Source organism: Callithrix jacchus, chromosome X (genome assembly GCF_049354715.1).
Source record: "Callithrix jacchus isolate 240 chromosome X, calJac240_pri, whole genome shotgun sequence".
In the NCBI taxonomy this organism is placed as follows: Eukaryota; Metazoa; Chordata; class Mammalia; order Primates; family Cebidae; genus Callithrix; species Callithrix jacchus.
In genome coordinates, this window is record NC_133524.1 from 11,330,907 (window position 1) to 11,358,842 (window position 27,936).

A 27,936-nucleotide genomic window follows, 5' to 3' on the forward strand; every position below is an offset into this window, starting at 1 on the left:
ACTCAATAGGACTCTTTGCTGTTATACTGTACTGGTAAAGTGAGATTTCTTGTCTCTGAAAATTTCCTGAAACTCTTTCTGATTTGAAAAATCCTAATAAAAAAATCAGAAATTATAATCCATCTCATAACACTCCATAGATTTGTGAAAGAAGGTATTTTTAATGACCTTTGAAAGATGAAAAGAAAGGATCCATGTCTTTTTTATTTAATAAGTTAAATGAGGTATCTTTAAATTACAAGAAAGCCTAATGCTCCCCAAGAATGAAAAAGGCAGATTTGTCAATCAATAGGATAAACTTCTAGCTAAACAATACAATTATTTTTCAGTTTTGAAATTTTATTTTTTTCAGATTAGTACAGATCTTCAACCATGGTCCTGATACACTAGCCACCAATTTTGCTAATTTTTAAAATTAATTTTTTTCAGTAAAATCTTTCTGAAGGCCACTAACAGAATTACCGCAATGAAATTTAAAAATATATACCTGAGTTTAATTCATCCATATCTGCCTTCTTTCCAAGTGCAGTTAAATTTGCTCTATTTTGATCTTGTTTCTAGAGTATAGAAGGGAAGATACTTTACTTAGTCTTATTTAATTAATATTCTATTTCTGGGAAGCCCCTGAGGCTTGATAGAATAAGAGCAAATCTTTACATGTTTTCTCAAGCCTATATTTAAAAATTACAAGACCTGTTATTGAAACTAGTTACTGTGTCACAGATGATCTGAGCTCTGCTGAACTCTCCTGAGCTCTGGATTTATGGGAGATCTTCACATTAATCATGCTCAGTTCTGCAATGCATCCCTTACGCGGAACTTAGGAACCCGAGATGCCTCAGGCAAAAGAAAACTGTCCACCTCTATATACATGGTTTTATGTACAAGTTTTTGCCCAGAAAATGAAAGCAGTTGAAAAATATTGAAAAACTGAAAAGCAGATACATTTGAATGTATAATATTTATGTTAAATTTAAATATTTTATTGATACCCTAACAGAATTTCCTTATTATTTTATTCCAGGTTAATTAATTAAAATTTATTTAAGATTGTCACGTGGTCCAGATAAACTGTCAAACATAGCAATTCTCTCAGTTGGAACCAAGATAAACAAAGTAGATTTTGAAGATCTTGCTTTGGGAGCTGAGACAGAAGATTGCTTGAGCCCAGGCAGTTGAGGCTGCAGTGAACCATGGTGGGGCCACTGCACTCCAGCCTGGGTAACAGAGCGAGACACTGTTTCAAAAAATAAAAATAATAAAATATGACTTCAGGTTCTACTATGACTAAGCATGGCTAGTACTTCTAAATTTTTGTATTTTCTTCATCAAACATTTTTGGCATTAGTTTGGATTTAAAAAAGAATATTTTCTTGCAATATAATCAATTTTGATGGCTGAGTTTTCCAGCATCCCCTTAATATCTGTGCCTAGGCGAGTGTCTCACTTGCCTCTCACTAAGTCCCAGTCCTACCGTGATTCTTTTGTTATACTGCAAATACCCACATTCAACATATCCTGTCTTGTTTGATTAACCTTCCATTCTTATCCCCTATTTCCTCACATCCTTAACTCAAAGGGTAGGGGAGCTGTTTTAAGTACCTTTGAAGAAAAGAGCATATATAATGCTAGTAAATATGCCTGACAAATATGTGTGTGTGCGCGCCTGTGCGTGTGTGTGTGTGTGTGTGTGTGTGTGTATATATATATATATTTATTTATTTATTATTTTTTTGAGACAAAGTCTCTGCTCTGTCACCCAGGCTGGAGTGCAGTGGCACACTTTCAGCTCACCACAACTTCTGCCTCCCGGGTTCAAGCAATTCTCCTGCCTCAGCCTCCTGACTAGCTGATTTTACAGGCACCTGCTACCACGGCTGGCTAATTTTTGTATTTTTAGTAGACACGGGGTTTCACCATGTTGGTTAGGCTGGTCTTGAACTCCTGACCTCGTGATCTGCCCACCTCGGCATCCCAAAGTGCTGGGATTATAGGCATGAGCCACCGCGCCTGGCATATATATATATATATATATTTTTTTTTTTTTTTTCTTTTTTCTTTTTCTAAAACTGGCTGGAAAGGCTTTCTTGAATGGAGTGTGTGTATTGGGGGAGGGGGCAGGGGCATTATATATATATATATATATATATATATATATATATATATATATATAATATTTTAAATGAAAGTCTGGTTTTCTCTTTTTCTAGAGACACGGTCTTTCTCTGTTGCCCAGGTTGGAGTGCAATGGCACAGTCTTGGCTCACTGCAGCCACAAAATCCTGGGCTCAGGCAATCCTCCCACCTCAGCCTCCTGAGTAGCTGGGAGTACAGGCATGAGCCACAATGCCCAGATAATTTTAAAATTTTTCTTTCATAGAGACAAGATCTTGCTATGAGGCAGGAGAATTGCTTGAACCCGGGAGGCGGGGGTTGTGGTGAGCTGAAAGTGTGCCACTGCACTCCAGCCTGGGTGACAGACCAGGCTGGTCACACACTCCTGGTCTTGCATTCTTAGTCATAAAAATCTCTTCTAATCCCCCTCTGGCATCCCATTTTGGTTGAAGCCAAACATTTAAGCAGACAAGCATGAGAAGAAACTAGGAATTATCCTTTAACTCCTCCAATACCAATGTTGCATAAAGAAGTGAAAAACTCAAATCAAAACATTAAATTCCCAAATATCACTAAGTGTTTGCCCTTTCAAAACAGAAATTATAATAAATATTTTCTTGTTCTTGGTTTTACACTCTTTTGAAAACTTGTTTCTTTTCCCCTCCAAATAAAATCTTGTGCAGTTTCCACTTGGCCTCACAGGAATGTAAAGCTTTATTTAGGTATGAGAACTGGTGGCAGAGAACAGAAGCTTCAGGAAAAAAAAAAATCTAAGGGTTAGAATCAAATATAGGGCTTTGCTTTTAGACACAATGTCACAACTTAAAGTGAATGGGTTTTCTTTTGTGTCATATTGCCTGGGAGGTTGCTATCTCATGAAAACCAAAGTAGAATCTAGTGATGCCCAAACCTTTGGCAAGTAGTTATAAATGAATAAATTGGTGAAGTTTGAAGTAACTGTTAACATTTATTAAGCATTTATTATAAACTAGGCTATATTCTAAATGCAGAATTCTGTATTCAAGTTGGTGCTACTCTTTAACTCTAGTTTACAGACGAGGAAACTGGAGAGAGAGAGAGCCCGTGTGCATGAGAGAGAAAGAGCGAGTGCGCATGAGAGAGAAAGAGTGTGCGTGCACAACAGATTGATTAACTCTTAACTACTATATCCAACACCGCACATCTAATACCAATAGAAATGGAATTCAGACTCAGGCAATCTGGCTCTGGGTCTGAAACTGTAACCAGTCAAGCTACACAAGCATGTGTTATTTACAGATAACTGACTATAAAAACATGTGTTACTGACGGATAATTGACTTGCCAATGCAGGCAGGACCATCTGGTAGTTTGGGGTACTGTAATTTACTATAATTTAGCTTTACAGTAATCTATTGTCACTGCTTCTTGACTTAAGCACCAACCCTCAGCCTGCCATTTAAGGACTTCTACCCTCAGTGCTGGCCAGCCTCTTTTTTGTGCCCCCAGCTAGCCAACATAATTACTGTTATGTCCAGGTCCTTTTCAAAGCTCCCCAAATATCCAGGCCTGTTTATATATTCTGCAGTCTTCAAAGTTCACTGCAAATCCTTCCTCTTCTCAGAAGCCATCTCTGAGACTTCAAATCACACCTCTTTTTCGTCTCCAATCTCTAAATAGATTCATGGTCTGGAGCATTGGTTCCCTTCCTTTCTCAACACAAGGATACCTTTTTAATGTCAAAAATCACTCCACTCAAACTCCCATGTGATAGTAAATTTGTGATATCCAATGTGGTGGATCTAAGTTAGAGGTTCTTAACCCTGGTTGCTCATTAGAATTATGCAAGGGACTTAAAAAAATCCCAATGCCCAGATTGCACCCTATGAAAATGAACCAGAATCTCTGAGAGGTGGCCCAGGCATAGTTGTTCTTCAATCTCCCAGGTTATTCCAAGGGGCTAGTGAGTCTGAGAGCCAGTGGGCCAGCACCTGTTGTTTTGTATTCTACCCTTGGAGGCCTCCTCCAACAAATATGAAAGCTCTTAAAGGCAATAATATGCTTTGATATTTTGAGCTTTTAAACTCAAAGTATGGATCATGGACCAGTAGCATCAGCATCACTTGGGAGCTTGTTTGAAATTCAGATACATAGACCACCTCCCTGAGTTCTACTGATTCAGAGAGCATTTTAACAAGATCTCCTGGTGATACTTATGCATAGTAATGTTTGGGAAGAATGACTGAGTGAGTTTAAAGCACAAAAACACTATCTACTTTGGGACATTAAGGTGGGCAGATCACAAGGTCAGGAGTTCAAGACCTGACCAGCATAGTGAAATCCTGTCTCTACTAAAAATACAAAAATTAGCTGGGCATGGTGGTTCGCACTTGTAATCCCAGCTACTAGGGAGGCTGAGGCAGGAGAATCACTTGAACCCAGACAGCTGGAGGGGTAGGAATCTCAAGCCCCAAAAGGCTACTAAAGGTAAATATTCATTTATTAATGTATGCATTTTAACTTCATGACATCATTATCAGCCTCTGGGCCATTTCTTGGCTTGTATGTAGAGGAACACAAAAACCAAATACTGTCTTTTCCTTCTAAGTAAGTCTTTTCCCAAGGTTTTCTGTTCACTGATAATGGTAGCCCCTGACATACACAGAGCTCATATGGGCTCACTCTTCTTTCCTTGGAAGCCCTGACACTCACCTAAGATCTTGGTCTAGGGTCTTCTCACCTACCCCTTACAATTCTACTTCTTACTCTTACGGATAGGGAACAGAAGGGGCTGGATAATTATACAGCTTGGGATGGGCTTACATGGTTCTTCCTTTTCCTAATAGAAGAGAAAGCTTTGCTTTTTTACCATGTCATTTATATGCAAAGAGCATATTTGAAAACCATGTAAAAATAGCTTCTATCAACTCTTCTTTAAAGTATATTTATCCAATAATGCCACACAAAAGCAGAAATTTGGCCAGGCAAAAATAGGTGGTTTTCTTCAAAAAATGTGTGTTTTGTAGCTTTCCCACATAGTATCAACCATATGTTATAAGTGCACTCTAATGAGTGGGTCATAAAAAGAAATGCCACCATATCTGTTTTCTGCACAATGGAGGGAAATAAATGAGTTCATTAAAATTATGGTGGTGCATGATCTGAAAAGAAAAGCCATTTGTTAATATAAATTAGAACTTATACCTTGATAAGGGTTAGAAATCTAGGAGCAACTTAAATGTAAACCTAATTCTCTGATATGAAAAGCAAGACCATAAAATACTAGCTCATCTACACAATTTGAATATCATTTTATTCACTCATGGTTCTTGGGGCTTGAATCCAGGCCTTACTTTCACAGAATTTGTTCTTATTTGATCAGAATTTAGTCTCATTTGAATCAGAATTTGGTCTGATAATGATTGGCACAGGCATAGATTTTTTAAAGTACGTCTAAAAGGATAATCCAATTAAAAGATCTTCCCTGCTAAGCTGGAAATGGAGTGAAGCTGAATTTAGCTGTGCTATCAATGTAATGACCTGGGAAAGAAGGAGGCTGAACAACGTGGAATTCCTTTTTGCCAAATTTCTCTAAATAATATAATTTTTTAAGTATCTGAAATAATCATAAGTGAAAATTAATTTATCAAATGTAACACCAACATATAGGAATAACTTAACATGTGTTACTGTTTATGAAAGACCATCAATTAAGATGTACCATTTTATTTATTTATGTATTTGTTTATTATGAGACAAAGGCTTGCTCTGTCACCCAGGCTGGAGTGCAGTGGTGCGATCTTGGCTCACTGCAACCTCGTCTCCTGAGTTCAAGTGAATCTTCCATCTCAGCCTCCCAAGTAGCTGGGATTACAGTAGCTTACCACCATACCTGGCTAATTTTTGTATTTTTAGTAGAGACGGGGTTTCACCACATTGGCCAGGCTGGCCTTGAATTCCTGACCTGAGGTGATCTGCCCACCTTGGCCTGCCAAACTACTGGGATTGCAGGCACGAGCCATTGGACCTGGCCAAGGAATATCGTTATTTTATATGACTAAGAAATAATGCTATGCATTACATTAGGAGCTTGTCATTGGTTATAAGATTAATTTCAATTTCAGAGATGATAGGGCATGGGAGCAACGTGTCTTAGAACTGTTGAAATTCAGTAGATTACAAGTATAACACAAGTGATAATTTTATAAGAGCATAGCAACAACTTTTCCTGTCACAAATTTATGATTTGGTGTCATGGTGGTGATACTACTCCTGGTTAATGATGCTATATTTTGCTCTTAACTAGTTATGCCAAATGCTCAGCATCCCCACACCCTCTGCCTCTGCAGCAAAGACTGGAAGTAACCATAAATCTGGCTAATAAAAAAATTCTGTGCTCCTCCTTTGGGGGCAAACAATGGCAGCAAGCCATAGCCTACAGCATGGCTTGCATTTTACTCATTGCAAACATGAGTGCATGTAGAGACCCATGTGCATTTTTATTAAAGTAATACTAGCTATATAAAAAAATGGGTGAGCCAAGAGGGTGTACACCTGTAATTTCAAATGGGCACCTAGGCCTCTGCTAAGGTCTGTCTTGTGGTTTGATAATGGGTTACTCCCACTGGTAAAGCTGTATAAGTAAGATGCATCCAGGCAGTCTTAAGGGCCCCTACACACACTTATCAGAATTCTAGAAGTAGAATCGTTGACGTGCATTATAGTCTCTTGCCAGTGATTTAGTGCTTTTTCCCTGTAAACATAGTCAAAAGGACTTTTAAGGCCAGAGAAAGCTGAAAATGAAACAAAGTCTTGTAAAGTGGTGTCTAATTTGGTAAGTGGATTGGTGGGACTGAAGAATTTTCTGGTTAGATGGACTGATCAGAATTGCCAGAAAGTTGCCAAAATTCCAATTCAGGTCATCCTGCATGTAGTTGTGTAAATCTTTCCAATTTCTCAGAAATGAAAATAGAAATCTCCAATGTGGCTTTAGAAGATGGAAAACTGGCATACTCACGATGATTGGGAAGCCTTTCTTCTGAGTAAATAGTCCACGACATCAGGATCGGTCTCTAACAGGCTGATCAGCACTTCATTCTGGAGATCTGGGGGAACCTGGAGGAGACAAATATTGAGGCAATAAATAAAACCATTCCAGAAATAGGCAAAATATGGTCATTGACAACTTTACTGTAGCATAAAACAGAGCCCTAAAAGTTGCAAGAGAGCAGAGTGATTTGCTGGTTAAAACCAAACCTATGCCAACCCATAGAGCTGCTTTAATTCTTAGGACCAACTGGATGATTATCAAATAGTCATATTCAATCCAAAATGTCACCCCTTATATGACTGGAGATACAACTGAACCATTTGGATGCCTTTATTGCTTAGGCTAGATTTTCTTGGTTTTGAATAAGGAAAGTATCATGGTTAAGAGAAACAGTGTTTGTAATTTATTGCCCAAATGGGGACACTTTCTAGAGTTCACATTTATAATTATGCCAAGACAACAGGCATAAATGATGACTCTATTGAGCAGTTCTGGATTATCTGATCAGTTTATTAAGAAGGCAGGCACTTGAGTCAGACTGCTTGTGTTTGAATCCTAGCCACACCAGTTCACTAGCTGTAGGACCCTTGATGAGGTACATCGACAAGAATCTTCCTAGATTTCAGTTTCCTCATGTGTAAAATGGGGATAACAATAGTACTCACCATGAAGCATTGCTGTGGTGATGAAATGACTTATATGTTGAGACTTTAAAGCAGTGCTTGGTCAATGGTAAATACTCAAAAAATCGCTGGCTACTACATTTGCACATGTCACTGTTATTTGGTGCCTGCCTTCACCCCTTTCTTGTACCTGGTCCATCAACAATTAAAAGTTTCTCACTTTGTAATTTGTTAGGCATCCACTAGAGTTCTATAGATGAGCATCATATGTTTTCTCTAAGCTTAATCCATCCACAGTACATTAGAAGACAGCCTCACAACCCTAAGTCATCTGTGTGGAAATGTTCTATAAGAGATAATGGAACCCAGCTCTGACTTGTGGTTTCTTATTCCATAGAAGCTGATAGCTCAACCAAAGGAAACTCAAACTATTGAGAGAAAATAAAATTTCAGTCTGATTCTCTCACTCATGAGCTCAGAGAGAAGACTTTTTAAAACCGCAGGGACAAGTCTTCTGAAAATAAGTGGTTGGTGGAAGAATTTGCTTCTTGCTTCTTGCAGAACTCTATGGTTCTTGGGCTCTGAGAATCTGGAAACAATTTTATTAATAAAAACAGGGATGAGAAAGCAAGGAAATGCATTCCATCTCTTAGAAATCTGTGCCTCCTACTTCATTGTGAATCTTCATTAATGACATTGCTAACTTCTAATCTCATAAGCTCGAGATCTCAGAGTTGTACTAAAGCCTCTCTGCATCCCCTCTCCTCTCCATTCAGAGCCAGGAGGCCTACTAGATTTCATGTCTGTTACTTTTTATCTCTCTTTTCCATTGCAACTGCAGTGACCCAAGTTCAAGTCCTCATTAGTCCTTTTGTAGTGGTCATCTGTTAGTCATAAAAGCCTCAATTTCCCTCCTCTTATAACAGTTATACCACAGTTCCCTCTGGAAAACCAACTGCTACCCAACCCTTAGCTCAAGGGTGAAGTGTGCATCCTAGTCTAAGTCTATTGAGCATTCCATTCCCAGATTATCATAGTTGCTTGAGCAATGGGCATGCAACTCCATCAGAGGCAATGAGAAGCCTGGAGGTTTTCCCTGAGACTTCTACGAGAGGATACAGGGCTTGTATCCATATGAGGCCTGATGATTGTGCCGACAATTGAGCAAACAATACCAAGTACTGGAGAGAGAAAAAAGGCATGTCTTGATATCATTTGAGTCCTGGGACAAACTATGTCTTAAGCCATATTTGCTTGTGGATTGTTCAGCTATGTGAGCCTTCAAATTACTTAAGTTAGTTTGAGTTTTTCATTGCAAAGAAAAATACGTACTTGATGAACCTTTGATACAACAGCTTGCTAATTTTTGTGCTATTTCCTAAACATGTGCATCATATTTCTTCTCTATGTGTTTGTCAGAATGCTGTGGTCAACATACTCACTTACTGGAAACTCATTTATCCCCATGCTGAAGCCATCCACTTGCTTGCTCTCCTCAATCTGTCATTCCCATCTTCTCCCCTAGCAGTCATCCCATACAAGCTCTACTTCAGCACCACTATACTTCTCCCTTGGGTTTTTCTCCTCCCTCCCTTCCTTTCATTCATTGCATAAATGTCGAGTGAATGCTTCCTGAGTGCCAGGTACTAGATGCTGGGAATTCAGTTACAAACCAAACAGACAAGAATCCTTGTCTTCATGAAGCTGATAACAAACACGGAAAGACAGGCCTTAAATATACCAGGAAAACATAGAGAAACACAAGGCAAAAAGAGGCAATGGGAAATGCTAGGGAAGTCGCAGTTTTAAATAGGATGGTCAGGTCCTAGAGGTGCTGACATTTTAGCAGGAAACTGAAGTCGATAAAGGAGTTGGAGAAAAGCATTCCAGGTAAAAGGAAGGAAAAGAAAACCCATGATAAAGGTCTTGAGTCAAGAGTGATGAGGAGGCCTGTGAGGCTGGAAAAGAGCAGGAAAGGAGGTAGGTGGTAGGAAGGAGTCATGGGGCCAGGACCTGATGTCACAGAGTCTTTGGGTCATGATAAGAACTTCTGCTCTTACTTGAAGTGGGTGGGGATCCACTGGAGACTTTGAACAGATGACTAACATGAAGCATCATCACTCTGGATGCTGAGTTGAGCATAGAATACGTGGAGGAAGAGATAAAGCATGGAGAGCAGAGAGGGGCTGCTGATCTATCCAGATAAGATGGTGGGTTCTGAACTAGGAGAGTGAGATGATGAGAAATATTTCCACCATGGAGATAGTGAAGATAAAGGTGATAGAATTAATTTATTGGATGGAGAGAGAGAGAGGAGAGGGAAAGGGAGAAGAAGAGATGACCTCAATGCTTGGGCCTAGGCAACTAGAAAGATAGAGATGCTGTTGACCAGTTTGGAGAAGCTGCAGGAGGATAAGTTTGGGGGTCAAGTTTTGGAGTGTAGTTTTGATATGATAATGTTGAGATGTCACAAGACATCCAAATGAAGGAGATATCTTGTAGATAGTTGGCAATAAGGATTCAGAGTTCATAGGAGAGGTCTGGGTTGGACATAGACATTTAAGAGACATCTATAGATGGTATTTAAAGCCCAGTGACCAGCTGCAGTGGCCTGGAATGAAAGGGGAGAGTAGAAAGGGCAGGACATTTAGGTGAAGGGTGAGATTATCTATTCTCTTACTGTATAAAGTAAAGTAAACAGAAAGACATAATTTTTACTGTATTTTTTTCAAAGATCATTACTCAACAGCCATATGCTATTATAACAGTTTTTTATAAAGGTAATACCTAAGGGGTGAAAATGAGAAGAAAGAGAACTCTTTTTTTTTTTTAATGAACAGCAAAGCAAAAAATAATGTAGGACAAAAATGTATATCCTGATCTATTTTTTAGATGAAACTTCCATAAACAAATTAGGGAAAGTACTTGCATTTCCTTCCAGTTAGTTTAATTTAAAATTTGCTAGGCTTAGGCATGTAATAAAAAATTTTGCTCCAAGCATGAATCCATTCCCATTTGGATTTAAAGAATGAACAATTACAGTGCAAGCCCTTCAGAGTGGTGCAAACATGACAATATTAATTCTTTGAGAGTATGTGGTATGTCTAAGATAAATTATCAACTTGGATGCATTATTAGCATAGGTTTCAGAAAGTATCATTACTTAAAAAGTAATTTTCCATAAAGTTTTGTTAAGCTAGTCTGCAATTCAGAGGTTTTCCTCATTCAACTAGGCTTGACTCTCAAGCAATCGTAATTCTCGAGGTCTCTTTTATGCAGCATATATGACTCTTACTTGGTAACAAATGCAAGTTGAAAAGGTGACAGTTATAAATCTATCTATAGTTTCCTTTTAAAAGGCCCATGGTACTATTATGGCTTGGAGATACTATTTACAAATAAATAAAAAGATATAGTTTAAACTTCATATATCTGGGACCTGACCATCCTATTTAAAACTGCATCTTCCCCAGCATTTCCTTCCTGTATTACAGGAAGGCAGATAATATTCTCCTATGTATTATGCAAAACTGACTACAATGTATATAATTCATTAGTTTAATTAATTTATTTATAATCCATTTTGCTACAGAATGATTTAAGGCAGGTTCAAAATTTATGTTATTAAACCACATTAAAAAAATAAAGGAATGGTTCAGAAAATTGGGGTCAGTGGGAAAATGAGGTAAGAAATCTGAAATGATGCCTGGAACTGATTTTTTAATGTTCATACAACAGCACCCAGTACTGTTTTCCTATAATTCCTCTAATTTTTGGCTATAACCACACATTTCATTTCCTAACATTTAACAAAAATTTCAAACTACTGGCTCAGTTAAATTGGATAAACATTTGTCTCTCTATTAATTTAGGAACTTATTGGAGAAATAAAAATCAAGTAAATAAACCGATAGGAAACAGCAGCTTGAAATAAGTAAGAAAGAAATATCCAGGTAGACCATTGACTTAAGCATACGTTTTCAGAAATTAGGATGCCTTAAAAACAAATCTGAGTCAACAGCTCCCGAAGTCCAGTTTGGGCTCTGCTGTTTATAATTAATATAAACTTGGACACATCAATCACCTTCTTTAGGATTCTGTTCCCACATCTGAAAACATGTGCATATTCATTTCCTTAATGGGGGTATTATGGGAATCAAAAGGGCTAAAAAAATTTGAAAATAGATTACCAATTGCAAAAAGACCTAGCAATAAGATAGTTTTTGAAAAAATTATACTTTAAGTTCTGAGGTACATGTGCAGATGGTGCAGGTTTGTTACATAGGTATACATGTGCCATGGTGGTTTGCTGAAATGGCTAAAAATAATAATAATCTAAAATCACCCAGAATCATGGTCTACATGTGTTATGTTGCCCTTGTCTAGATGTTTCTCTATATTTATCAGTGGTACCAATGTCATGCTGCAGCACAATCTTCTTGCTATCCATTTCTAGAGTGGGAAAATACATTCTTTCCCAACTGAGGATCATCAGAATTTTTCTATGTTCTTAAGCTATTTTTCTTTTTCTTTCTTTTTTTTTTCCATATGGGGTTTCACCATGTCAGTCAGGCTGGTCTTGAACTCCCGACCTCAGGTGATCCACCTGCCTTGGCCTCCAAAGTGCTTGGATCACAGGCGTGAGCCACCACGCCCATCCTCTGTTTTTCTTATCAATACAAAAACTCAAAAGCTGAAAAAGACAGCTCAATAATTAAACAATGTTCATTTTCTGCTTCTGGGATTTTTGTATATAGCAAAATGGGAACTAAGGAGAAGGACAGTGAAAGGCATATTACATTAAAAAAAAAAAAGCAATTCTGCATGTTAAAGAGGAGAAACAAACCCCAGCCCAAAGTGATTCTTCATTTACAATTCATCGTTTCAGATCAAAATCTCTACTGGGTTTTAGTCAACCATGTAGCAATTCTAGATATTTTCTAAGGGCACCATTTATGGTTGTGTTTATCTGCAGACTCAACTCCTTAGATTTTAATGAGTTCCTTCAAAGCATAATGCTATTCCAAAAATCAAAAGAACTTTGGCCTCTCCTGCTTCAGAGAAAAAAAAATGTAAACACTGCACATATGAAAGAATAAAACTGTCACAATTAAAATCTACCCGATCAAATTAAAAATGAAACCTTGAATTATTGCCTAGGGTATAATTGCTATGAGGTAGTTTACTCCATCCACTGAGAGAGAAAAATGGTACAAGTTTCCTCCATTTACTAAATCACCTCGATAAACGATTAAGGGCTTTTTGAAGAGCTATTCCCAGGACCCAGCTCTACAGAACTTGTCACTGGGTGTTCCACACCAATCCACCACTTTACACTTGACCAAGAAGGATGCTTTGGCATTTAAAACCCAGCAAAAGTAAATATCACTGGAAATCATGATCACAGTTTATAGTTAACAAACACACTAAAAGAAATCACTTTGGCTGTTTATGGGAGCAAAAGCTCAAACAAGGACAGGCCTAGCTTAGAATCTTTGGTGTGGTTCTGTTGTGACAGGTGGTTTAATAATTTAAGGGGATCTGGGTACACTGGACGGTCAAGATGCATTAAATTCAGCAAATATTTCTTAAGTGCTTGATGCATGCCAGGCAGTGTGTTTTGGCAATTGAGGTACATAAGTGAACAAATACAGTGTCCAGGGCTCGTGGAATGATGTTGGAGGACGATTCAAGCAAAGATGAAAGAGATCAGCAGTCTTTGCTCCATGGCAATGGGCTAAAGGATGTGGAAAAGGTTCAGGCATAATTTGATTCTGCTTCCTTCCACCTTTGTGGGACACCAACTGTATACATGCTCTGTGTTTGCAGACAGGGACAAGGTGAGCAGGCTATAGCAGGAACATGTGCTGGCTCCTGAAGCCATCTGCTGGTGTGAACATCAGGGGGTGCTATGATTAGTCCCTCAGTATTACTGCTGTTAAAGGTCTTCATTCCTCATTTTCAGATTGACTAAAATATATTATTCTTTTCTTGCAAATGGACTCCATATCTGAGATGCCACATCAAAGTGCCTCTTCTTTTGTGTGACGAGGCATCATGCTGTAGAAATAATTCATTTAGCCACTGCATCACTTGGGCAAATGAACTTAGCTTACTCCTCATGAGATAGCAGTGGGATTTTTAAAAAGCTGATGATGTACATAATGACTAGCCCAAGGAACTAGAAATCATATGTAATTATGTGTATATATATTGGGAGGGGTGGTTTCTTCCTTGATGACCTGGATGAATGCTTGACTCTTTGACTTGGCGTGCAAAGAGGCTTTAAGAAAATGCAATTTGCACCGGGGAATGAAAAGAACACAAAGCAAAGCTTGGCTTCTGACTTGGAATCCTCATCACAGCCTCTGACCCTTGCTCCCAGTAGTGCTCATTTGAAATTTCCCACGTGCACTGAGCTGGTCTCTAGTTCAGGCTGACAGCTCACTGGGGTGGGAACACACTGGCTTTCCCACGTCTCCACTGCACTCCGGACTGTTCATCAGTTTGCAAGGGTGGTGTCTTCTCGTTTTTGCCCCTCTTCTAAGAAGCCCTAGTAAGAATAGTATAATATCAGCTCTTGGAAGAAGCTGACAGTTTTCTCCATTCTGCTCTGAAGTTCTTACTAATCCCAAGAGCAATGATGAGTTTTCTTTGGAATTCCCAATATTAGTTACAGTAGCAACAATTTTCAGAACAATTTGTGTGTCAGTGATTTAGTCAGTGAGAGCTTTCTGGTTAGGATAATACCAATGACTTTGTCTAGATATTCATGATTCTTTGATTTCCAGGGCTCCCACAGAGTATCATTTTATGTCAGCCAGTTTTTAATCGGTGTTGATATTGGAAATGGAGTGTCATGATTTAAAAGTAAGGGAATATAAGCAGTATGGACACTGGAAAAAATCCAAACAGCAAAAATACATTTTTTTCTAGTAATAGAGAATTGCAGTATTTATTCAACAAATAATTACTGAGTACCCATCTTTTGCCATGTACTTTCTAGGTAATGTGAATGTCAGTGAATAGAACAAACAAAAACCTTTGCCTTTAGAAGGTTTGTATTCTATTAGGTTTTAATAACCATAATAAATAAGTAAATTATATAGTGGGTTAAAAGGTAGTAAATGCTATAGAATAAAAAGAAGAGCAGAGTAAGGGCCTAGGAGTATATATGTCTGGGAGCAGCTCACAGCATTATACACAGTGTGGGCAGGGTGGGCTTGATTTCTTGATTTCCAAGAAGACATCCAACATGCTTTGGTAGAGCAGGCACCTTATCACTTTAATGTAATCATAGCAGATATCTTTTTTTAGTGCCTAGTGTATGTTAATTCTGTTCTAGGGGCCTAAAAATGTCATTTCTAATTCTTATAACAACTCTGTAAATTAGGTCATGTCATTCCATCTTTTGGCTAGGGAAGTTAGGTGTGGGGGCCCAAGATTACATAGCAAATAAGTGGCAGATCAGGGATTTGCGTTTTGGTAGCTCATTCCAATGCACATGGTCTTTCTACCTTACCAGTGTTTCCCAAGATTTGGTTTCCAAAGCTGTGGTTAGGAAACTACCAGAACTCCATGGAGGTATTCACTAGAAAGTGCAGATTGCTGAGCCCCATCCCAGTGTTGCTCAATCTGATTCTCTGGACTGCATCCTAGGAATCTGAATGTCTAAGTTTCCTTGCAACTGTGTTACACACTCAAGTTTGAGAGCCATCTTCATAATTACTGCCTTGGTATTTTGATAGAGTGGTCATGGTGTCTGCTATTATGATATGTTTCCAGCTCAAGGATTTCCAAACCAGTACCTGAAAAGCAAACAACCAATTTAAAAGACTGTCATAGCTAGACTCTTAAATTGTGTGTCAACCTCTGTATCTAGGTGCCTCTTCTGTATTACACTACAAAGCCAGGTTCTTTTCTGCCATTTCCCATTAACTCAGATTATGGCCACTTGGGAGAGGCAGTCTCAGCATCAGAAAATGAAGGACATTAGAACATTCAGAACAAATTTTGGGCCCCTGCCAGGCCTCTGTGAGCTTCTGTATTCCTTCCACCGGTTCCTCTATGGAGTCACTGCCTCCAGGTCTGTTGTGCCTTCCAGAACAAGCATATAGCTACCTCTTCTAACAAGACTTCCTTTCTGACGCTAATGGAAGTGAAGGCCTCCCTTTCGGAGCTTCTGAACCCAAGGACTGTGAAACTGCAAAATTACTACTTTTAACCATCAAGTCCTGACTAGCTTCATCCTTCCTTGTTTGGAATCATCATAATTCTGAAAGCTTCTTTAAAAAGCAAAGCAAAAACAAAACAAAATAGTTACATACACGATTACATTTTTGTTCACCCATGCAGATCAGCTTTGCTGACCAACCACCCGCCTTGGTATAGCCAACTAGATTCTAAACTGCCAAACATGCCAAGAGAATCTAAAATGTGATCAGATTAATTTTCTTCTGTGTTTTATAAAAAGGAAGGTGGGGAAGTCAGTGCTAGGGCATAGAACCATGCAGATTTTAGAACTAGAAGGGATTCTGGCTATCATTCATTCAAATCTAGTCTTTTGATAACTAAAAAAAATAGAAACAAAAGATGAGGTTACTAGCTAATATATACCAGAGATAGGTATATAATTCTGGTGAAAATTTTCTGGTTCCAGAAGTCAGTTTCTCTTCATAGACCCAGACTTGAGATAATTGTCTCCCTTTTCCTCCTACTCCACTGTTATTTTTCTTTTCCTTCTTTCTGTCTCTCTCTCTCTCTCTTTTTTTTTTTTTGAGACAGAGTTTCACTCTTGTTGCCCAGGCTTGAGTGCAATTGTGCGATCTTGGCACACCGCAACCTCGGCTTCTCAGGTTTAAGTGATTCTCCTGCCTCAGCCTCCTTAGTAGCTGGTATTACAGGCATGAGTCACCATGCCTGGCTAATTTTGTATTTTTAGTAAAGATGGGGTTTCTCCATGTTGGTCAGGCTGGTCTCAAACTCCCAACCTCAGGTGATCCACCTGTCTCAGCCTCCCAAAGTGCTGGGATTACAGGTGTGAGCCATTTCTGCTGGCTGTTATTTTTCTTAATATATGAGTCCCATAATCCTTCTAAAGAGATCAAGAATGATTACATTAATAGTTAATGTATCCTTAATTTCTCCTAACCCAAATGTTTTCATATGTATAAGGAATAAGACTTGGTAATATGGAAATCATATCTCACAGAAGAACCATTGAGCCATCCATTAATTCAACCAATATTTATTATGTTCCTACCATGTCCCAAAAAAATCATCCTGTCATGCAGTTAACATAAAACAGACAAGAGAAATTTGTAAAACCCTATGTTAACAGTGGTGAGGACTAAGGGGAAAAAGCAGGGAAAGGAAATAGGGAGTGCAGGTGTGTGTGCGTGTATGTGCGTGCACATGTGCATGCGTACATGTATGTGTGCGGTGGAGAGGATGGGAGGTGCATTTTAGACAAGGTGGCCAGGAAAGGCCTCTTTGAGAAGTAAAGACTATAACTGGCCACCAAAAATAAGAAAGAATGTTGACATCAGTCCCTACAGAGAATGGCAAACAAAGATCAGATTTGGGAAAAGCTGGAAAAGGTAGAATACTGATGTTTTTATACTGCTGTTAGTAATTCAGGTGGCAGGAAATGGAGAGAAGAGGGATGGCACAATTGAAATGGCAGCAGCTGTATTTTCAAAGAAACCAGGAAGAGTTTTGTTAGTATCTGAGTTGAAAAGAAATGCCCAATGGTTTGTGGTTTCATATAAAGCAGAACTTTGCTTAGACAATAGAATTAAGATTGATGAGAAGTATTGTTTTGTTAAAAAAAAAATCCAGAGAACATGAAGTAATGCCAAGACTACTTGGCAAGATGATATGTGACTTAAAACTTGATGAAAATGTTGAAAAGTTCAGACATTTGATTCATCCAAATATGTAGTTAATTATGAGGATTTTGGCTGAAGTGTAAATTTTATGTAGAGTCAATTATTAATTCAACCTTTTTTTGAGAGCTTATCATGGGCAATCCAGGGACTGTGTTTCAGAGATACAAACAAGAGAAAGATGCCATTCTACCTCAGTGAAGTTTTCACTGTGGTAAATCCATTTGCTCTTCCTCCTGGGCTTCCCACCAGGATACATTTCCCAGCCTCCTTTGAAGTTAAGTGTGGCTTGTGCATAAGTTCTGATCCAATGAGATCTGAGTGGAAAATAGCATGACCTTTCTGGGGTTATCCGTAAAACCCTAAAAAATGGCAGAGCCTCAAGATACAAGGAGCTGGGATTCCTAAATCATCACCTGGAAGGCGGTCCACCTAATATCTCATTAAACTTTATGTGAGAGAGAGATTTATGTCTGTGTTAAAGCACTGAGATTTGAGGCAGCATGTGTTACCCAACTAATATAATTATTAATTAACAGTTACATAAACTGCTACAGTTTGCACAATACTTTGACATATCAAATGATTGTGGTCACCACCCTGAGAATTACATCACTTTCGTATTTTTCTTATTTCTAAAGCTAGAATTGATGCTTAATGAGTATTGAATTACTTGCTCACAATCACATAGGTAAGACACAGAGGGCAAATATTCTAAAACACTGGGTCTCAAATTTATAAAACAAATTGGTATAAGACAAGCATGGACATAAATCTAATGCACAGCAATTGATAAGTGTAGACAAATTACTAGAGAGATTTAAAAGAGGTAACTAGCATTCTTAATTAAAGGATGCACAAAAGGCTCTAGTGGAATAAGTGGAATAAGTGCTTGCAAATTGACAAGAGAAATGGGAGAAGAAACATGAAGAAGGTTCCTGTAAATTTGGACATGCAATATTAGTGGTGAACAGAAATAGAAGAGAGTTGGCATTTGTTCTAATGTTTCAAGGGAAGTTGTAGCAAGCAATGCAGTTTTATGAAGGAAAACAGGAACTGGTAATTCAATACAAATCAAAAAAATATTTATTGAATGCCTGCCAGATGGAGAGCTTTCCAAAAGTGTACAGAGGGTATGGAGAGGAGATAACAAGGATGCAGCCCTTGTTTTAAATGCATTTATATTCTACTAGGGGAAATGAGCATAAATGACTATATACAATGTTGGGCAAGATAAACATCAGTAAGAACAGTAATGGAGTTCAGGGACAGAAAAGTGGCATGGGAAGGACAAAGGAATGACAGGTGAAGCTTCATGTAGGAGATAAAATGTTAAGATTGACCTTGGAGGAGGTGAAGCCACTGAAGATGCTTATGAATACATGAATTCATGAGGGACACAGAATTCCAAAAAGAAGGGCTTTATTAATGTCTTGAGCAAGGACACTGCTTTATGATTAAATGACTCCAAAATGTGACCATGGTTTAGAGGATGACAAAATGAAAATTATAATTTGGCATGTTTGTTAAAACATGGAATCACAAACTTAAAATGGCATCATAGTTGTACAAATTTCTACTCCTGATGAAACCGCCTGACTTCAGATGAATTCAGTGAGCAGCACTACACACCAGAGAGTGGTCTACTAGAGTTTCATCCTGCCTCCGGAGGCAACCAGTAGGCAGTTTGTTGTGATGTCCTGCCACAGAAGGGCTACCTACCATGAACAGGGCTTCATAATTTTCAATCATCTTCTGCACCACGGCGATGATGGCCGTGCTCTCCTCAGCCCTGGCTGAACTCTGGACTGAGAATTCTTTGTCTGATGACTTCTGCTTGTGCAGCAGGTTGGGTCCAAATATGGTGGCCAAGTTTAGAGATGTCATTTTATTCCCAGTGACCTAGAGGAGAAGAGAACACAAGGACTGCTATTTTTGCCTTTCAAAATTCAATAATCACTGAAACATTTTCTTCTCCATTTTTTATAATCCTGCAAGGATACCATCATTTCTATCACAATCCATGGAGAGCATCACAATTTTCCTTTTGCTTTCATATCTTGGATTGAAACTCACAGTTCAGTGGTCATCTCAATAGCATATTCAGTAAAAATTTGCAACTCTAAGTCATTTATTGTAAAATGGATACTATATAAAATTCCTATCCTGTTTGCACTTAAGAAATATTGACACCCATCCATCCATCCATCTGTTTCTTCATCCATCCCTTCATTCATCAATCCATAATCTTGCCATTGATTCATCCACTCAGCACCTATCACAGGCTGGGCACTTTTCATATGCTGTAATTATTTTAAAACTTTTCCAGCAATGATCACAGCATAGACTTTATTTTAAAGGGCTCTCCTTCTAGGGAGGAAATAAGCCTATCATTTATAGGTAATGACTGCAAACTATAAAGCTCTCAACTCTGAAGGTCCCAGGATCACCACCACAGAGGTGAAAGTATTTGCACAAACTCTCAAAAGAAGAATAGAATTTGCTAGGCTGAAAAGCAAAGGATCTGGGGCAGGGGACAATTTCACAGTGAAGAAAGCATCACACATGCAAAGACAGAAACATCTAAAATATGTCACAGAGCCTCAGGAAACTCAGTGCGGTAAGGGTTCTGTAGGAAAGGCAGGCAAGGGCCAGGTAAGATGATCTTTGTGTGTCAGACCAAGGAGTTCAAATTGTCACCTAAGGGCAAGAGGTTTCTGAACAGAGCAGAATGGAGATGGAATTTGCATTTCAGGAAGAGCAATCTATGAAACAGGGGATAGGGGATGCAAGGAAGTAGGACTACCTGGGACACACTGCAACAGTCTAGGCTACAGCAGCTAGCATCTGAACTAGGAAGGAAGAAGTAGGGATGAAGAGCAGCTTCCCAAATTATGGAGCGATTAAGGGTGAGGAGGATAATGCAGAAGGTGAGGCTCTTGTGTTTAAACAAATGAAAAAATGGAAGGAAAGTTAAGTGAGGAACATGGAAGGCTGACAAGAGGTTCCTGAGACTCCAGCATCTTTAGGGAGCAGCTGATGAAGGAGGTCAAGAATGGGTGGTGAGAACTTAGAATAAGAGAAACCTGTATCCTAGAAGAAATGATAGGTGAGTTTCAAGTGAGTGATCAGCTGTGGCAGAGGGTCACTGAGATATGACCCTTACCTCCAGAATGGACTCTCTGATGGTTCTGATATCCCAGATAAGAGTCATGTCAGTGGTGTGGCAGGAATGAGTCACAGTTGCAGAGGTGGAAACAGTGAAGGTAGACACTTTCTTCAAAAGATCTCACAGAGAAGGAGGAAGAAGAAATACAGGAAACTAAAGGGGAGTACAGGGTGAAGGAAGGGAACTATTTTTTAACTTGAAGTATAAAAAATTATGTTCAATATATTAGTAATTAGAAAGTACAGGTAAGCAAATAGAAAAAAAATGTCCATAATTTCACCAGTGCCCCAAATCATCCATTCCTATGTCTTCCTGTGCACATATATACATGTATACCTGAAATATTTTTCTTTAAAACTGGGATCCCATCCATATGACATTTCGTAACTTGGTTATTGTCTCTTAACAATATGCTACAATAATCTTTCCACTATCAAAAAAAAAAAAATCCTGTCTTCAGTCTTCATTGACCCGTAGAATAAACCATGATGTGTTTTAATCAGTCAACTGATAGGCATGTATGTTGTCTTGAATTGTTTGTTATTATAAACAATAGTACAAAAATACCCTTGAAAAGACATCTTGTGAGCTTGGGTCAGCACTTTTTAGGAGTAAATTCCTGCAAGTTGAATTGTAGTTAGGAATATGAACACTTTTAAAGGTGTGGGCATTCTTTTTACTTACGTGTCTTTTTTTTCAGGGGGATGGGAGAGTCTGAGTAAGCTTCTCTAGGCTAGGGTTTCTCTACCTCAGCACTAATCACATGTAAGTCCAGATCATTCTTTGTTGTGGGGGCTGTCCTGTTCACTGCAGATGTGGAACAGCACCTCTGGCCTCAGCCTACTAGATACCAGGAGCACCCCTACCCCCAGCCTACAGTTGTGACAACCAGAATGATCTCTAGGCAGGGTTGCATGTCTCCTGCGTGGTAAAATTACTCCTGGTTGAGAACCACTTGTTTGTGAGAGTTTTTATTTCTCTTGTCAATATCAGTTGACAGTGAGGATAAGTATGGGAACTGTGTTTGCTTGGTGGGGATTTTATGCCTGGAAAGATCTATACAGCCTTTCAGAAACACCTCAGCATAGAATTTAGGAGTCATGATGAACAGTTGAGACAAAGCCCCCATGAGCCCCACTCTCATCCTCTGGAGCCATGAGCTGGTGACTGCCCTGTCCTGCAATCCCAGCATGGTACACAAGTTGTCTTATTTTTAGAAGGTGAGGCTGTTTTCAGGTGAATGATTGGCCACCAAGGGAAATTATTTCATGTGATAAACACTGACAATTTGAAAGAAAGTGCCCTTTACATAGGATCGTTCCATCATTTTTGTTTTACTTCACTGATATAAAACCTGACAAGTTTTCATTTTATTTTTTATTTCTTTTCCTACAAATTCATGATTAAGGTGAAAATAAAATATGTGTCATTTTCAAATTCCTCCCTTTAGAACTCAGAGGTATTTGGAGTGTTTCCCCTTACTCCTTTAAAGTTATAGTAGGGTTTTCTCATTATTTTTTTTAAGCATGAACAAATGGAAGATTTTGTTTTCTTTTAAAAGAATGTTTCATACAAGGACAATCTAGAGCTCTGTTTCCGCTCTTTCCTTCTCCTGTTGCTATTCTGGGAATGGAATACAACCCATCTGTAAAACTGCACACAGATTCCAGCTGCAGACCAAACTGCTGGGGTTTGTTAATGCTTTGGGGGTTTGTTTTATTGTTTTTTTTTTTAAGGAAAGGAGACTTGCTCCCAGGCAATGACTACTTTTTCTCCATGTGTTTCAGCATATGTTTGTATGTACTATATGGCTGTGTCTAGGTAATGCAATGTGCACTTGAGCCAGGCCATTACTTCATTTTAAAATTAGTTATCAATTCAAGAAAACTTATCTTCACTAAATAAACATCCTAGATCATTTCTAAGCCTCATATGAATAGCTCATATGTGTTAAAAGTCTAGCATGTACAGGTACCAGGCTAGGGGCTTTCCACTGGCCATTTCAATTCTTTCTCACTATAAGCTTAAGAAGCAGCTGCTGCTGTTGTCCCTGTTTTATAGATGAGGGAAGTGATGCCCAAAGCCCAGAGCCAGGAGATTATGCAGCAAGAAGTGAAGCTGATGGCCCCATTCTAGGCAGCCCTACTGTCTTCATCCTGTTGCTACATCTCTTCCTGTTTCCTCTTGCTTGGCAGACTCAGCCATGGCATGGGGAAATGGGAAAATGAGCTTTAAAACAGGGCTGGATGAGGGTGACGTGAGGCACAGGTCTTGTTCCAAAGCCAACCTACCATTTCCTAGAGGCATGTGCTTCCTCAAAGATCAGGAATCATGGCCCTACACTGGTGGTTGGTAACTTCTTTTTTGCCTCATAGACCCTTTGAGAACTCAATGCTAGCTATGAACTCTCTCACCAAACAAATGCATATTCACACCACATTTTCCATGCAGTGCCAGGGGGTTCTTGAACTCTCTGAAAAACCACTGCTCAGGAGGTTTCAATTTGGTTCTTGCTATATTCTTTCTTGAAGAAATGCAATGTTTCTTACACTTGGGAATTTCTCTTTTCCCTAAGGAGCAAAGCAAATAGCAAACGAAACAAAATAGAAGAAAACAAAACAAACATAAGATAGCAAAACACCACAATTCAATAAAATACTGCTATTTTTTTTCCCATAAAAGCACCGATTGACTGGTCAACAATTTTTCTCATGCCCTTCTTTTCGACATCTTTAAGATCTCACCAGTTAATGATGCATTGAATTTTAAGCACCTATCAAAGAGAAAATATTATGTTCATTTTGTAGGTGACAAAGCTAAGACCATCCCCCATCTCAACTCTGTTTTCCTTCCTCTTCCTCTCTTTCATAAAGACAAGCCATGCAGCAAGGTGCTGGCCAAACCTGTGTGAGCCTTCAAGCTCTCTGACAGTCTGCGTCAGGTTTCAAGTATGTTGCCATGCCCAAAACAGCATCCTAACAAATAGATAATACACACTAAAAATGGGTAAGATAAGTTGAAAAATGCTGTTTTGACCATATTTTACAATTTAATATTTAGCTGTACTCCAGTCTGCCCCTTCCATATTGTCTACCTGCTCATGCCAAATCGACTAAAAAATAATCAACAACTTCTCTCTTGATCCTCTCCTTCTACCCTTGACTTCTAACAGAACAGGTTTGGCTAACTCCCATGCTAATGCTGTGCTTATGTGCTCTGTGCATTCAATCCCTACACACCCTTTGAAGTACATCTTAAATTCAACCTCCTCCATGAAGCCATTCCTAACTTTTCTGGCCCATGCTCATTACTTCTTCTCTGAATATCTGCTATGACTCTGCAGTGCATTCCCTAATTCTATATTTGCCTTGTGTCCTCACCTCCTCCACTTCTAACATACCACTGTATCCTGAGGACAGTCATTAGAAAATCTCTAAGCAACAGTCATTGGTTTAGAGGAACCTAAGGTAAATGCTCAGGACATGCATGATTCAAATCCCAAGGCTATTCTTACATGGAACCTTTATAATAAAAATTGCTGTTGTCCGTATTTCTATCGATACAACAGCCTCCTAACTCACTCTCCTTTTGTCTCTAGCCAGTCTACAACAGTTTATATCACCTGTTTATTGAATCCCTCCAAGGATTCACAGCTTAAAAGAATCAACCAGCTGTCCTGCACAGAGGTATTCAGCACTTTATGAAGATGGCCCGATTTCCCATTGTCTCCCTCAGTACTTCACTGCTCTGTAGCCTTTACTACAGTCTGCAATGGCTGTGAGAGCTGCCTGATCTCCTGTTACTGCTAACAAATTCACGGAAGCAATGCTCTCCTTATATTTCTCCTGCTGCTTTAGTCTTTAGTGATTAGTCTTTCATTTTGATGCAATGTTTAGGTCTAGAGTGTCTAGAAACCCTTGTAAACCCTGGCTTCCTTCTACAACTTCACTGTCACCAGGATAAGTTCATATTCCTTATAGTATACTAGGTCTCTCAACCATTCTTTAGGGCTGGTTGAAGAATATTCATTTCCCAAGTTCATAAGAGGAGATCCAGGTATAGGAAGGTTAATAGAATTTTTCAACAACACATGGTCAGTGAATTAAAGAGCTACCAAATGCACTCGACCAGGGGTGATTTTGAGCCCTTCCCCTCAGAGGGGAGGCTTGGAAATGTTTTGAGATATTTTTAGTTGTCACAACTTGGTTGGAGAGGAGATGTACTGCTACTGGCATCTAGTGGGTAGAGGCCAGGGATGCTGGTAAACATCTTACAATGCACAGGACATCCCCTTGACAAAGAATTCCTAGGTCTAAATATCAACAGTGCAGAGGCCGAGAAACCCTGACCTAGACCCCAGTACAGGTTTTTTTTTTCTTTGAATTCCTATTCTGTACTTCTTTATCTTAGACTGGCTCGGGTTCCATGCACAGCTGGGAATTGACTAGTTAGGGGACCAACGCGACCCACTAACCAGTATAATGACATTGCTCTTCTTCAAGATCTTTTTCTATCATCCACTGAAATACTGTCCTAATAATTCTGCAAATCTACAGTGAATACGGGGTCCATGGCACATCCCCTAGAGTTGTGAAATGGACTAATATGCCACTCGTACAACCTTAAGTGGAAGCTGTCTGTGGGTTGCTAGGTTAAGTTACTTTGCCCCGCTTCTGAAACATGGAGCAGTGATATCTCTCTTGCCTGTTAAGAGAATTTGCATATATACCTCCTAGCACAAAGCCAGCACATGGAAGGAGAGACATAAATGGTAGGTAATATTCCATCAGACTGTTTCATTTACACGTATTCAAGAATATTTTCTTCTTTTTGGCATAGACGATGGAGATTGTTCAGCATTTAAATGGAAAGAATGTCTGAAAATGATGCTAAAAGGGCAATAATTATTTCAATTGGACCTTCTGCTTTCCTCAATGCCTTCTTAATTATCTGAGACCCAATTTTCTCCTTCTCACACAGTACTTAAGAAATGTTAGAGAAGTAACTGAAGTACCTTTAAACACAGAGCTCTGCTTTTCCCCAGCAATTAGGCAGATAATGCTACAGCTCCTCTTATAACTCTAGTCGATAAAGGCTGACACCCAAATCAGTAATAAAACTACTTAACAATTATGAGAATTATAGTATGCCCATCAAAGAGATGTGTATGCTGAAATAAGGTGTCAGTGCCATATGAAACCTGAAGCCATCTGGGGCTTCACTAATGATAACTACTATAGAGATAAATGGCTAAGTCAGGAGAGTACCATTCTCATACCCATAAGGAGGAGGATGAGAAGAAATGTAAAATTGCCTTTCTGGATTAGAGTGAAAAAAATATACATAACCATGTTATTTGGGAAGAAAATTTGACAAACACAGAACTGAAGGCACCATGCAGCTGAGCTTTGTTTAACAAGGATTTACAAAAAAGTTCCTGTGGTTAAGTAAGTTTGGAATGCCTGTGGCCCCTTCTTGTTGATTTACAGTGCATATTAGCTTATAAATAGTCTAAAACCTCCTGAGGAATCCAAGGTGAGGGAGAGGTATAACTGCATGGTATCAAAGAGGGAAGGTGGGCGGGGGGGTCTCTTGTTAAGGTGAAGATTAAATAGGTTGCCTATTAGTAAGAAACTTAAAATTGAAGCCAGTATCTCATTTGTCCAAGAGTGAAACAAAAAACAAAACTTGAAATATGGTTACGAGTGTAACCATAGAGAACCAGAACCCAAGATCTTGGATTTGGTGGGGGGCTCACTGGGGCCTGACTGTGGATCAGGTCCAACAAGAACATCCCTAAAGAGTCTATGGGACTATGTACAAGCTGCTTTGAGCAGCTGACACCATATGACATCGAGACATAATGGCAATGGTCAGCAGATCAGACCTAGTTTCCTCCATACTTGGTTTGGAAGCAGGACTCACCCTCCCTTGAACTGAGCAAGTCCCTGTTTTGCTGGTAGGGATTAAGAAAGGAAAGGATCCCTTAAAAGGGAGATACTAGGCTTCTTGCTAATAGTGCATATGGGAGCTCCAGGGACAAACTGGAAGAATAAAGAGGTGATCTCATATTTCGGCTCCAAGTTACAGAAGCAGGTAAAACAAATTACAAGGCCAACAATCTCCTCCCACCCCCATCAATCCACTTTCACATGGTCGCAAGCACTTCTGTAGCTCATTATTTTTCTTCTTCACAAATAGAAGTTCAGATTCTTGAGTAAAGCATCATCATGGAAAATGACAGCCTTTTGGAAGCATACTTGAAACATATAAGGAGGCTCATGGCCCATGCACTCTTAGGAACTGCCCCTCCAGAGAAGGCCCTGCATGAGTCTCTTCCTACATAGGCAGCTAGGTTGGAGAGGGGAGATGTCATTACCTCCAGGCAAAATGTTTGGCCATTTTGCTGATATGCCCTTTTAATACAGGGGGAGGAAGAATCACAGCATCTATGACAGCAAATGCATTTTACCTCTTGTCCATCTTTGTTGATGTTGTCCTCGGCATGCCTGGCCACGATGGAAAGGAACTGTAGGAGGCGGTGGAGGGTGTCGCAGTTGCAGGGAGGTAGAAGGTATATGAGGAGCTGCAAGGTACCCAGCTGTTCCTCCGGCTCCAACACTAAGCAAGGCAAAAAAGGTGCTCAAATAAAAGGGGAGCCCATATCATTCAGGCACAGAGGAAAGGCCTCCTCTCAACTGTTCTAATTTGAAAGGGATTATCAAAGCAAGTCCTGTTTCATGCCTTCACTCTCTTGCCCATTACTTTAGCAAGGTAGCAGCAAGATTCTGTGAAAGATATAAAATTAGACCTGGAGGAAGTACAATATCTAGAAAAATAACTGTAATCCAGGTTAAAAGAAAAGGGGTGACTAAATTTCCCTTACTTTCTTCTATCCCCTTCCCTGGCATTACTCATCACCTAGTTTAAGAATTTCAGTCTTCCATTGTTGGCAAATAGTTATTAACAATGAATGAAAATTGGTGAACATTCTGAAGTTTGAGTTTATAATGGATTTAAGGCTCTTTTCTGTTGAGCAATTCACAAGGACAGATATTTTGATGGCAGTAACCAAGATACAGCAAAGACAAGGTCTTCTCTCTCTGTTGTGAT

General features: G+C 39.1%; 1 protein-coding gene across 4 annotated transcripts in view; it reads right to left on the reverse strand.

The window, feature by feature from the left end:
* The window catches only part of ARHGAP6 (Rho GTPase activating protein 6), a 537,825-nt gene that overhangs the window by 13,078 nt on the left and 496,811 nt on the right, over positions 1 to 27,936 (reverse strand). For all 4 annotated transcript variants that reach the window (XM_035288889.3, XM_035288890.3, XM_054251125.2 and 1 more), the window contains exons 8-10: positions 27,296 to 27,444; positions 19,377 to 19,556; positions 7,112 to 7,209 (exon numbers count right to left, since the gene is read on the reverse strand). In XM_035288889.3, coding sequence (XP_035144780.1) covers positions 7,112 to 7,209; positions 19,377 to 19,556; positions 27,296 to 27,444 — 427 coding nt within the window. The remainder of the gene's footprint in view (positions 1 to 7,111; positions 7,210 to 19,376; positions 19,557 to 27,295; positions 27,445 to 27,936) is intronic.